At 40.1% G+C, this 13042-nt stretch overlaps 2 protein-coding genes across 3 annotated transcripts in view; one reads left to right on the top strand and one right to left on the bottom strand.

Moving 5' to 3' along the window:
* Positions 1-131: 131 nt before the first annotated feature.
* On the bottom strand, positions 132-5539 carry hacd2 (3-hydroxyacyl-CoA dehydratase 2). The gene is made up of 2 exons (XM_079664352.1): positions 5317-5539; positions 132-1369 (listed from the first exon to the last, which is right to left on the bottom strand). The coding sequence occupies exons 1-2, from the start codon at positions 5439-5441 to the stop codon at positions 1216-1218; spliced, it is 279 nt and encodes a 92-aa protein (XP_079520478.1). The 5' UTR covers positions 5442-5539; the 3' UTR covers positions 132-1215.
* A 1437-nt stretch (positions 5540-6976) lies between these two features.
* The window catches only part of stam2 (signal transducing adaptor molecule (SH3 domain and ITAM motif) 2), a 22663-nt gene continuing 16597 nt past the window's right edge, over positions 6977-13042 (top strand). For both annotated transcript variants that reach the window (XM_079663508.1, XM_079663507.1), the window contains exons 1-5: positions 6977-7162; positions 9337-9421; positions 9627-9702; positions 10846-10941; positions 12542-12688. In XM_079663508.1, coding sequence (XP_079519634.1) covers positions 7123-7162; positions 9337-9421; positions 9627-9702; positions 10846-10941; positions 12542-12688 — 444 coding nt within the window. In that variant the 5' untranslated portion in view covers positions 6977-7122. The remainder of the gene's footprint in view (positions 7163-9336; positions 9422-9626; positions 9703-10845; positions 10942-12541; positions 12689-13042) is intronic.

The following is a 13042-nucleotide window of genomic DNA, read 5'->3' as shown; positions in this document are numbered from 1 at the left end:
AGTGTGTTCAGGATCAGAGAAACACCTCCTGCTGCTGAGCGTCTGCACTTACACATGTGTGTCAGAGTCTCTTTGTGTGTGTGTGTGTGTGTGTGTGTGTGTGTGTGTGTGTGTGTGCGTGCGTGCGTGCGTGCGTGCGTGTGTGCGTGTGTGTGTGTGTGTGTGTGTGTGTGTGTGTGTGTGTGTGTGTGTGTGTGTGTGTGTGTGTGTGTGTGTGTGTGTGTGTGTGTGTGTGTGTGTGTGTGTGCCTTTAACACACGTGACAGGACTGGACAAGGATCTTTCACCTAGTTTTGAATGTCCCTTTTCCCCCACATAAAAAAGTATTTGTAAAGCATTCTTTGGTCTGGTCAAATCAGAGCTGTATGCAACACTCAGGAAATATGTTATTTAGCTGGTAATGTGGGAGCAGTTTAAACTTTTTTTTGACGATTAATTGATGCAAGACGTGACCAAAATCATTAAAGTTGCATCTTTAATCACCAATAGTGAGGTAAAAAAGTATTAAATTGTAAGTTAAGTGCTAATAAACTAATTTCTATTCTATGGCAATACTTATGTCGATGTATAATGTTGTATAATGGTTGCAATCCTTAAAGGTGGGGAAAGTATTTTTCTTTTACTTTTATATTATATTTTTTATTATATCATAACTTAGCACTTTTTTTCTTAACATAGGTAACACTAAGCTGTCTGTGGCTCTTTCCTGCTGTAACGATGCACATTTCCCCTCTGCGGGACCAATAAAGGTATTCTGATTCTGATTCTGTAATTCACTTCAGAAACCCTTTTTGTTATATTCCATGGAATGCTCTTAACGTCCCGATACAATGAATACATTAAATGCTTTGACAAAAAATCAATTAAAACATGTCATCTGTGGAAGCCGTAGTTCTGTAAAAAGCACGACCAATCATCTGAGCCGGCCCGGCTAAAGTAACTGGATGGCCTACCTGCCTGTCAGCCTTCCATCTGTGCACAAACTTATCTCTTGCCCTCATTGGTCATGTGCGTGTTCGTGTGTGTTGGAGGAGGGGCTCTGTGAGGAAGTCTGAAGGAAGGGGCTCGGTACTTTCAAATTCTAGCGCACTCGAGCTGGTTTCTCCATTCTTACCTACCCTACCTTTAAAATCTGCGTATATACATTTGGATTTTGCGTGCTGATAGAAGTAATATTGGCACATTATAGATACATACACTACATACGGTATTTAATCAGATATATTGTGATGTTTTTGTGCTTTTCCTCACCTCCAGAAGAGCTCCAGTCTGGAAGAACTTCAGAGGCCTCTCTATGGAGTAGTACAGGCCGTGGTAGCTTCCTCTGGCCAGGTACGCTCGGACCAAACCCACCGCGATCACCAGCCACCTGCAGGAGGAGGGGGGGGGTCACAGAACTGTTATAGACGTGTGTGGTTTCTGTTTTGGATGAAGGCAAGAAGGAGTGAAAGGGAGTGCAATCTGATAAGAGATGAAACGTATGTGAGCATTTTGTTAATGAGTCCTGTGGAAGTGGGAGCGTTTATGAAATAACAGTAATGAGTAGAATTATGATGAAAAAATGACCTTTTCATATAGGATGCAATTGTACTCTGATATGTTCTACATTTTAAGGGCCAATACCTTTCAACATCTAAGAAATATAAACGTTAACATATTACCCTATGCTGTTGTGTTTCTAATTCAGCTTGACATGTTTTAAGCCTTTCTCTTTATACCTTAAGTCCTGTAAGTAAGTATATATAAACATGCAATACTTTTGCTGCATTAACTGTCTGCAAGGTATTTTTTGCATAACTTCCATTGACACATACAAATCTATGTTTGATAGCCTAATGTTGGACAGCTTCCCCAACCATATTTAAATATCTTGACATCATTCTCTACACAGTCATCTACTAACTAGAGTCATATCATGCAAAATAATGTTTTTTTCCAGCTTTTAGTGAATACTAAAAACTCAATGTCAAAAAGAGTTATGGAGAACGGTTGTCTGAAGGGTTTCAAAATATACATTATAAAACGGACAAGTCAAATGAAGCAATCTGATTGGTTCTTAGCCGTGATATACTGAGCGTATACCACGGGTAGAATTGTAAGTTACTTTTCACAGCAAGTCAGTATCCCTCCGCGTCTGAGAAAAACAGTATACCGGGGCAGAAGCCCTCCTTTTTGACGCAGCGGTCATAGACATCAAACGGCAAAACATATTCAGTGTGCAGTTCCTTTGGCATTAGGGCAGGGATATCTAGATACTTTTGAAGGTTTAACATAATGAATTGTGCTACTTTTAAAAGCAAGCAACGATGTTTTCAAATCTGTAATCAAAGAGGTCCGCAAAAATGCTATCGACCAATGAGATTGCTTGATTTGACTTGTCAGTTTTATAAGTATATTTAAATTTCTTCCGTTACGAAACAAACTTACAAAGCATAAAACGGAAACATTTAAGATTAACTTCGACCTCCGGGGGGGTCTTACTATAATATGTAGGAGTGGATTGAGCAGTTCCTATCTCCGAACCACGCCCCTTAGCTGTGATATAATGAGCATATACCACGGCCTGTCGTGAGCTATTGCTTAAATATCATCTAGTAATGATATAGTGTATTAAAGCATTCAGAATGAGCTTGTCCACATGAACGCTTACACAGCTTCCGGCGCAGACTGGAAACTCATCTCTTTAGACTCCACTTCGAGCGATTGAATTACTAACAAAGCACTTATATACTAATAAAGGACTGGCTTATCTAAAGCTAGTTGAGTAGCACTTGAAATGTTTTGGCTCTATGAAACCCGATGTACTTATATGATTCTGTTTTCTTCACGTTTGTATCTTGTTGGTCGAACGCACTTATTGTAAGTTGCTTTGGATAAAAGCCTCAGCTAAATGCAATGTAATGTAATGCAATGTAATGTAATGAACGCAGAGGTTGGAGGTCAGCACATTACATGATAGTACATCACAGTACTTTTGGTTTAATCCAAAGCAACTTACAATAAGTGTAAAAACCATTGAGATTCAAACTCCGAACAACAAGGAAAGTGCAATTAAATTCACTTCAAAGAAGTCATACTGTTGTAAGTGCTGGTGCATTAGTAACAGGGCCTAAATGAACTTTGGTAGAATTGTAATTGCCGATGTACAATCAGAACAGACAGAAGATATGCAGAGTGTCTGCTGTCCTGATATCAATGGAGGGGAAAGTGGAACTAGAGGAAACCTGAGCAGAGTGACTTTATCTATTCGACCTGAATCTCAGTCAGTGATAAATATCCATATGAGGGCCGGTTGGGCAGAAACCGACGGCGCCTGGTGCTTCGGATGCAGAGGCTGCGTTAGACTTGATGTTCGACACCCTAACATGCGCTCGATACAAAGCAGGCTCTGTGAGGCCCGTCAACACTGAGGCATTCACAATGTGACCCGACTGGTTGCACAGTGAGCAAACGACACCCACTGCTCGGTTGTGCAACAGTCTGAAACAACGGAGCAATAAAAGAGAGAGATTTATCAGTTCAGGGTTCAGGGAAATTCATTTAGTTATTTACAGCAAGAGTCTGAGCCAGACGAGGGAGCTTTTCAAATGGATTGCGGAATAATTTATAGTATAGTTTACAGTAATAAACTTAAAGCCACCCTGAGGCATTGCTCATGTGGACTTGAGTTAAAGGCATACGGTCATATTGCTACAGCTCTATTTAAAAAGATCCTACCTTAAATACTTCCATTCCTTACAAAGTTTTATATAAATACATTTCTAAGAGGCAAACTGTTAATATCTAAAACTACAGATGACTTCTCGCTCAACAAGTTTTTCATCACCAAACATCCCACACACATTTATCAATGATGTACGGATATCAACTAAGGCAGCGGTTATCAATTAGTCAAATTGTTGGGGAATCATTTGCCCTGCATGTCCTGGGGCAGCATGCTATCTCCCTTAAGGAGGGGCTGCCCTAGATTTTTGTTATTGTTACCAGTTTGTGACCAGGCAACTGTCTGTCAGAGATAGTTATTGTTGTGGGACACCTGGAACACATCCTTCTCGGGGTGTTGATGACCCCGAGCCATAAGCGACAACACATGTGATTCAGTGTCCTCAGTTGTTTAGTCTATCTATTGAAGAATGTTGATTATTACACTCTGAACTAGTTAAAACCTGGAGCTATAGGACAGGAGGGTGCTTCAGAGTTGATTGTGGCATCTCAACCGTGTGGTCAACTCGTGGCCCTTCGACTTGTCTTGTGAATTCTCCGACCGAAGCTCCAAATAAACCGTCAAAGCTCCAGGTCTCCTCGTGTCTCTCTCTGAGTCCTGACTGAAGTTTCCCCACAAAAATGACTGACTGTCAGTTTTTAAGCAACATATACACTTTTCCTATGAAATGTTCCAAAAAGTGAACAAATTCTTCCTCATACATTTTGGGAGGCATCTCGTTTTGTCTGACCAAATATTTCTTATGTAAACAAAATACAATAAATACTATTTTTGTTAAAGAGTGAAAAGCACAAAACCCAAAATGTGACTGATCAGTTTTCCCTGACCTGACATTTATTAATTTCTCATCTAATCAAGAAACTGTTTCAAACCACACTGATTTTCTTATTTAGTTCCAATTACATCTTAATTCAAGTCCAACAGATAGGGTTTAAAAAATACTTGTAACCTTTGTTTGGTTATTTCATTTTTAGTTTATGTTACAACTTACCCTTTTACATATTATAAGAGGTTGCCGATAAGCCCATATCTGTTTTTACGGAAGAAGATAAGGGCCACAGGTGAACACTTTGTCGAGATGTGAACCAAAGGGATTTTTTTTGTTGCATTCTGAGATTAAAGTCAAAAGATATTCCGAAAAAATTGTTATGGTTCCTTATTATTCCTGTATTATTTAAACTTTTGTGAACAACCAAACACACAATCAGCGGTTGCCATGCAAACAACATGACAATGCAAGATGATAACAAACATGTCTCTGGTGTAATAAAATCACGCCTGTCTGCAGACAATAAACCATCCGTCTGATTATGAGTGTGTTGTATGCAGAGGAGACAGAGTTATAATCACTGAGCACGCCAGGTGGCTGTCTGTTGCTTTACCGTTAATCTCTATTAGCCTTTGGACGCTAATTCACTATTATACAAGTATACAGCATGCTTGCACCGCCTCCTATGATAACTTCCTACAATATACATGTTAATAATTCAAAACAAATTACAAAAGAGGAAGTATTGCATATCATTGTTTGTGATTTATCGCACACATGCATGCGTACAGAGAGCATTAGCACCAGGAAACACGCTACATACCCTGCTGTCATAACAACGTTATAGATGACCAGGTAGGCCGTGGCCAGAGCACCGGGGCCCTTCTTCTTCTTCCCGGCCACATCACCGTGGGCCGCCTTGCTGGTCCCCGGAGCCGCTGCCGACATTATAATGCAACCGGTTTACGGTTATTTGGTCCTGGAGAACTCTCCGGCTGTCAGGTTTACCACCGAGTCAGGAAACCAACAAGGAAGCCGGAAGTGACGTGCTGAAGCGAGAGGATTCCCTCCTACGCTTTCCCTGGCTTCGCTTCATGACGCTTTAAATTGATTTATTTATGTATTTATTCGTTTATTCCACACATGGCAGAAACAAAACATGTACACTTTACAAAACATGTACACTCATACCAGTTGTTTTTTGTTTAGTGTTATAGCGCATGGTGGAAAGGAGCAGGGAGAAGAACGAATATCAGCTTGAAAATCATTATTTTCCCGTGTGCAAATTAGTTTTTTATTTAGGTGTGACCAGCGCTGGGTGTGAACATTTATTAGTTTTTTTAATGTTCGCTTTATGACGCTTTTTTAAAATTATTTTGTATTTTTTTGTATTTTTATTTCTTTTTGCATTATTACGCTTTAAATATCACCTTAAAATCTGTCTTTTAAATGTTTTCTTTTTATTGAGATTAGACTATTCATTATTGTGTAACTAGTATAATCAAAAATATGTATATCCCCTCAAATGCCCACAGAGTTGAATATGACTCATATAACATGAATTATCTTGATCCAACGTTGTACTCTTTGCCAGTCCCTCAGTATGAGATGCTTTTTGAAAGGCGCGCCCCCTACTGCGCGTCCCAGACCACTAACATGCTATATTCAAAGATTCAAAGGGTTTATTGTCATATACACAGGAGCTCTAGTGTATGAAATCTTAAGACCCCGGCTCCTCCTCCAGCAATCCAACATAAATATATATGTATAAGACATAAAGCAATACAAATGGTGCAAGTAAAGACAAGTACCAAAAAGACAACAGAAATAACAATATAAGTGAACAATGTGCAAGTAAATGCATCGGTAGTAACCATAACATTTCAAATAGAAAAGATATGCTAAAAACAGAATATCAAATTACATACTGTACTGTTGATCAAAATGCTGCTAATTGTAATAATAAATAAATATGTTAGCCATAAACAGATGAATGTTACACGTTATGAAGGAACAAAAAAATGGCCATGATACAATTTTAGTCCTCGTCATATGTGGAATATTAAGGATATTTTAAATAAATAAAAACAACACAGAAACATTGTTTTATCTCCCATGGTTCGACAATTAAAGTGTGTTTGTTGATCCATTGGCCAAGGCTTCATTGTCATGTGCACAATAGCTACAATTATTAAAAAATAAAAAGGGGGTCTCCATTGAGACCTGTTTTTCTGAAATGTTCTCTGATTTGATTGGATTTATGTTTTTTGTTTGTCCACTAGATGGCAGTGTTTCACTAGTCTCCATTGAGTCGGTAAACGTAGGTGGTTAATAAAGTGCCAGTATGTGGATATTTCTTAGGATTGTTTTGTTAACATGCTGTGGTTAAAATAACTTAAATACACAATTATTCATCGTAATCAACAGATGTAAAAAAAATAAAACCCAGTTGGGCTCATACACTCAGCAATTAAAACATATTGCTCAGGCATTATTCAGACAGCCAAGTTTCCGGAAGAGCAACTGGTGTTTAATGGACAAGGAAGAGATATTTGTTTACGTTTAGTCTGGAAATCAAACCAAATATTAATTTTTCGTCAAATTTCCTAGCTCTTTTTAAATCGTCAACATGCCTTTGTTTGCTCAAAATCCATTTGACCAAGATGTCGGTAAGTAAAGCTTTGTTCCTTTGGTGTTTTGTCCGAGCTAAAGCTAAAGCTAGCGATAGGGCCAACAACACTGGAAGCTAACGTTAGCTTAGCTTAACTTCTTTACTTCGCTCTAAGTTGATTTGACTTTCGCTTGTTTTTGGTATCAAACGCACCCACGATTCTCAAATACTTCCTAGGTTTGTAGCGGACTGACTAGTTGTCAAAAACGTCCATTAAGTGTATCCTTAAAAAGAGACTTGTTGATATTTGTCAGTGTGATTCATGTAACCGTGACTAGCTAACGTCAGTTACAACATCATATGATCCAAAATCAGGGCGTATGGTTGACATACAGTGTGTTCAGTAACTAAGTACATTTACTCAAGTACTCTACTTAAGTAAAAGTGTTGAGGTATTTGTACATTACTTGAGTAATTCAATTGTTTCTACTTTCTACTTCTACCCCCTACAAATCAGAGGTAAATTGTGTACAAACTGTAATGGAAATTAGCTGCACCTTTACAAGCTATGATAGCATTTGAGTACATAAATAATTATAATCAAAGCATATACTAAATAAATTATTCTGTAATCTGCTTTTTTGGTACTGTAAGTATATTTTGATGCTAGTACTTTTGCTTGACCAGATCTGAATACTTCTTCCACCTCTGGTTACATATTTGTTATGTCTACATTTGCCATGTAACAGTGGAGTAAGTGTATCAGAAGAACAAGTAACATTACATTAACAGATGGTACTCTATTTAAAGTAAACGACCTAAGATTGTACTTAAGTGAAAGTATTATCTTCAAAATGTCCTTGAAGGTGTTGTGTTATGATATGTATGCTTTTCAATTAAACAATTAATGAAATATCATAAGTAAGGGGGACTTTATTGGTCGGTCAATACACTCGCTTGTTGACAGACATGTGTGTTAAAGCACATTTGTATTGATTTAACAATTCATTAAAGGTCCCATGTCATGCTTTTCCGGTTATTACCCGTCCCCTTGTGTGTTATGTAGCTTTTTCTGCATGTAAACGGTCTGCAGAGTCACACACCCTCAAAGTACACCCTGTAGGGAGTAAAACTCTAACACAGAGAAGACCTGTCTGTGCTGCCCCAGAACGCCTCGTTGGACATTTCTCTTGTTCCATTGTTTACTTCTTGGGTATAGTGACGTATTTCGGGTATAGTGACGTAAAGTAACGACATGGACCAATCTGCCGAGCCGTTACGTTTGAACCAATCCGCGGACTTCCTCACACACACACACACACACACACTCGGCGGGACGTTGCGAAGCTCGCTGCTTCCAGGAGCTGGACACAGTGAGGGGAGGAGCTCCAACAAGCCGTTTAGGACAGAGAGTGAATACACATACTATACACAGATGCTGTATGAGAAACCGATGTGAGTTTGGAAAATTGCACAATATAAATCTATTCTAGTAGACCTCAACAATGGAATTATCATCAGTAGAAATGGCCATGACGTGGGACCTTTTTAAGAAAATGATCTAAGGACAATGAAAGCAGTAATTAGTTTGCTGTCCAAATCCAAATTGTCTTTCAATAATCAACAAATGACTTCAGCTCGTCGCCATGTGTCTGTTCCTATAGCCATGGTATGAAAAAGGTCATGCAAATGTCCTCGGTCATCCCTCTTATCTGTGTGTCCTAACACAAGTGCACTGTTACATCTAACTGGCTCTCTGACTGTTATCAAGTCAGGAGGATGTGAGTGAGGACAGGTTCTACTATTAGTTGGAAATAAGTAATTTCCGGCTTACATATTACAAAGCAGCGGTGGGTCACAAGTTGATAAAATCCCCTTTCCACTACCATCATGACACTTCTGAAAGATATTCACTTTTAGGGGCAAAAACCCAATGTCATTTTCAACCTTATGTCATGTAATGAGCTTGGCTTTTGTTAGACTCAACTAAAGGCGTGGAAATGCTTTTGGTTGGGTTGGTTTACTTGTGGAAGTCTACACAATGCACCTTCTGATTCTTCTTATATTGTATTTAACTTTAAGCTGACAACATTTACCAGTTCTAATGTGTGGCAGTTCAACGCTTTTTATTTCTATAATGCTTGCCCACTGCGTTTGGCACAGCCGTGATGCCAGTAAAGACATTTTTCTCACTTGACCATATGCACTGTGTCCCTTTTGACATCTTTCCAGAAAAGGCAACCAATGAAAACAACACAACAGACGACTGGGGGATCATTATGGACATCTGTGATAAGATTGGAACGACAGCCAATGGGTAAGCAGGAAACATTTTGTCAACACTATATGTGGAGCTCTTGAGCATTTGAGCAACACTGTGGTTTAAATAGTTCCTTATTTAAGTGCGGTTCCTTCCGATAAAGCGTTACACTTCAAAATAGTCTACACCAGATATCAATATGACCAGTGAAATGTTGCTTAGTCATTATTGTTGAGTTGTATCCTTTTGTCTTGTGTTTCAGACCGAAGGACAGCTTGAGATCCATCATGAAGAGAGTCAACCACAAAGTGCCTCATGTTGCCATGCAGGCCGTCAACGTGAGTACGCCATTAACAAATGACATTAACTGTTTCCCAGCAAGCGGTAACCATGAGGCGCTTTCACACCGCAGTACTTTCCCCACAAAGGTTCATCAGAACTTAGTTCATGAGAACTCTTTAGTTCTCATGAACTAAGTTCAGATCGCGTTCACACCGGAATAAGTCCCTGAGGGAGGATTAGGCAAATGAAGCTGCTTTCTTCTTCTTCTTCTTCTTCTTCTTCTTCTTCTTCTTCTTCTTCTTCTTCTTCTTCTTCTTCAGTAGAAGCTGCTGGGACTCCCAGCAGCTTCTACTGAAGCCTTCCGAGTAAATCTCCAGAACGCCGACACCTCCTCATCTCCACCGCTCCCCTGTTTTCTTTTGTGTTGCCATAAGTTAGTCTCTCTCTCGGGCTAATGTGAGGATAATAAAATGGTGGCTTCACAAAACTTTTTGGGAGTTTTACGGGGTGTGGTTTGCAATCCGCCCAGCCAATCAGAAATGGGAACCTTTTTCTCCCATGAAAGTCCCCGCTCTCTAGCAGGGACTGAAAAGGGAGTAAAAAGGTTCTGATGAACTAATTTTAGTTCCGGCTCTTTTTGGTGTGAACGCGACATTTCGGAACTAAAGTGGGAAAAGTACTGCGGTGTGAACGAGGCTATGGTAATGATCCACATTACAGCTACCATCAGTATAAGAATCCATTCATTTGTTTCTGCTCAAAACACAGTTCCAAATCCAATGCAAGCCTACATATTTGACCTTTAACTAATAGATCTGGGTAGGGGTAAACTCTCCTAATATTCTCACTTTTAAGTTTGGGAAATGCATTATTCATCAGGGCAATTTAGCTCCAGTTGACCTATAATTGACCTAATGTTCTCATTGTTGAAGCTGTACAGGAAAGTGGAAGATTTCATAAAGGGAGAATGATAATGATGTGAGCTGTCTGAGTCATCATGAGCACATACTGTCACATGGCCTGCTCTATAATTAGATCCCTTTGTTCACTCATTCCCTTATCAAAGCTCTATTGTCATTCAAACATTTTAGAGCAATACCAAACTCACCTGCTATCAATGCCTAATCGGAATAATGTGCAATGTCAGTTCTCCCTACATAATACAACATGTACCAGCTGTTTTTGTTCTTCCCTTGCAGTTGGTGGGTGCTTGTGTTTCTAACTGCGGCAAAATTTTCCACCTGGAAATCTGCTCGAGGGAGTTTTCCAGTGAAGTACGGAGTGTGCTCGGCAGGGTATGTGAACTTGTTAAATACAAATCCTCAATATCCCTTCTTTATAACCGTATACAGAGGAGGACATAAGTACTTGATCCAGTGTTTCCTCCAGACCAGGGCTTCACGTCGTGTCACGTGACTTGCATTTTGAATTGAGCCGTCCCTTAAGTTATAGATACTATCTCTTTACCTATTAGTGATGGGAATTCCGGCTCTTTTTAGTGAGCCGGATCATTTGGCTCGGCTCACTAAGAAGAGTCTTTCGGCTCCCAAGCGGCTCTTCATGTTACCACAGTTCACCACGGAGCCTCAGTTTCGCCGCTGCGAGACTCCGGTACTCTCGGTTCACGCGCGTGCTCCACTAGCACCCCCGTCAAGGCTCGCCGGCAGTACACTTTCCGTCACAGGAACGCGCCCCTCCAACAGAGGGATGTCCTTGTCCTTTTCGTCATTTCAAGCGATAAAAACTCGATCTTCTCTCGGATTATTTAATTTTTTTGGACGCCTCGGCTCGAGTTCAGGGCGTTCCGAGCTGAATGAGGGGGTCAAATAACGGAAAGACGCCCCCCTGGCGGAAACGCTGATTTGATCCCCTGCTGATTTTGATAGTTTACTCACTTGCAAGAAATGAACAGTCTGTCATTGTTATGGTAGGTTTATATAAACAGTGAGAGAAAGAATGTCAAAAAGAAAATCCAGAAAATGACCTCGTGTGTGTGTATGTGTATATATATATATATATATATATATATATATAATATATTTTATATATTATATAAACCTACCATAACAATTACAGACTGTTACTTTCTTTGTAAGTGGGTCAACTTGACCCTCTTGACCAGTGTCATTCTCACACTTGTAGTCCCTCACTGTAATGCCACTAGGGATCAGTGGCGGAGCTGGGAGTGGCCATGGCGATCCGATCGAGTGGGCGGGGCCTATGGGGATCTTCTATTTAAAGTAATGTTTAAAACTCAGTTAATGGGGCTCATTCACTGGAGCTTCCACAAACAACAACCAACATAATTATTACATTCAAATGAAGTACATTATTCAAGTTTACATTAACTTTGGAGAATAACACGGGAGAAATGAGCGGAAGAGCTCTCTTTTTCTCTCTCTCTCTCTCTCTCTCTCTCCCTCTATCTCTCTCTCTCTCTCCTGACAGCCTGTCAGTATCGTCTCATGCAGCTCACTGATCCAGTAATGAGTGACCCGACAGTGAAGAATAAATATATGTATAACTAGTTTAGCTTGTTCCAGAGGCAGATCAAATAGCTAACTGTGTTAGGTCTAACTCTGAGTGTGTGTTTCGCTCACCGGTCCGTCACAGCGGGCAGAGCTGCAGGATTTCTGCTTCACACACGTTGCATACCGCCATTTTAGTGTCTTTTTCGGACACCGTAATAAAATACTGCCAGACCGGTGAAGCCGTTTTGCCGCGCACAGAGAAAAGTGTCATTTTTTACGTCATGTGATCGTCTCTCCTGATCGGCATTTTTAGAGATCGATCGGAGCATCCCTAACTGCCACAGATATATCCATAACTATGTTTGTCTTTGGGCAAGGGTCACACAGGATAGAGCCACAATAATGTCCCGTCTGTTCTCTGCAGGCCCACCCTAAGGTGTGTGAGAAGCTGAAGGCTCTGATGGTGGAGTGGGCTGAAGGCTTCCAGAAGGATCCACAGCTCAGCCTGATCAGCGCCACCATCAAGGCTCTGAAGGAGGAGGGCATCAGCTTCCCTTCCCCATCAGGACAGGTGTGTTTCCATCAGGTGTAATGTCATGATCCACACATCCACAGTGCAAACAGATGCTATCATGGCTTCATCCTGATGTTCTCTATAATATGCAATGCGTCATTTTACACATAGCTTCACCAGACAAGCACAGATGTCAAAAATACAAAATGTAAAGACAAGAACATGTGTGTGTATATCACTTGTTCACCAAGTACAATTAGTTATATTTTAACAATGGGCATAAAGGTACAAGCTCAGTTGTGCGTGTTCTTTGGTCTTTCAGCATCCTTCGCCTTTTTAATTCATAGCCTAAACTAATTGATACAAAAATCAACATCTGACTACACATCAACATTATAATTATCTCAACAT

This window comes from Notothenia rossii (genome assembly GCF_949606895.1).
Source record: "Notothenia rossii genome assembly, chromosome: 2".
NCBI lineage: Eukaryota > Metazoa > Chordata > Actinopteri > Perciformes > Nototheniidae > Notothenia > Notothenia rossii.
The sequence above is the reverse complement of the archived record's forward strand: the minus strand, read 5'-3'. Positions and strand labels throughout refer to the sequence as shown.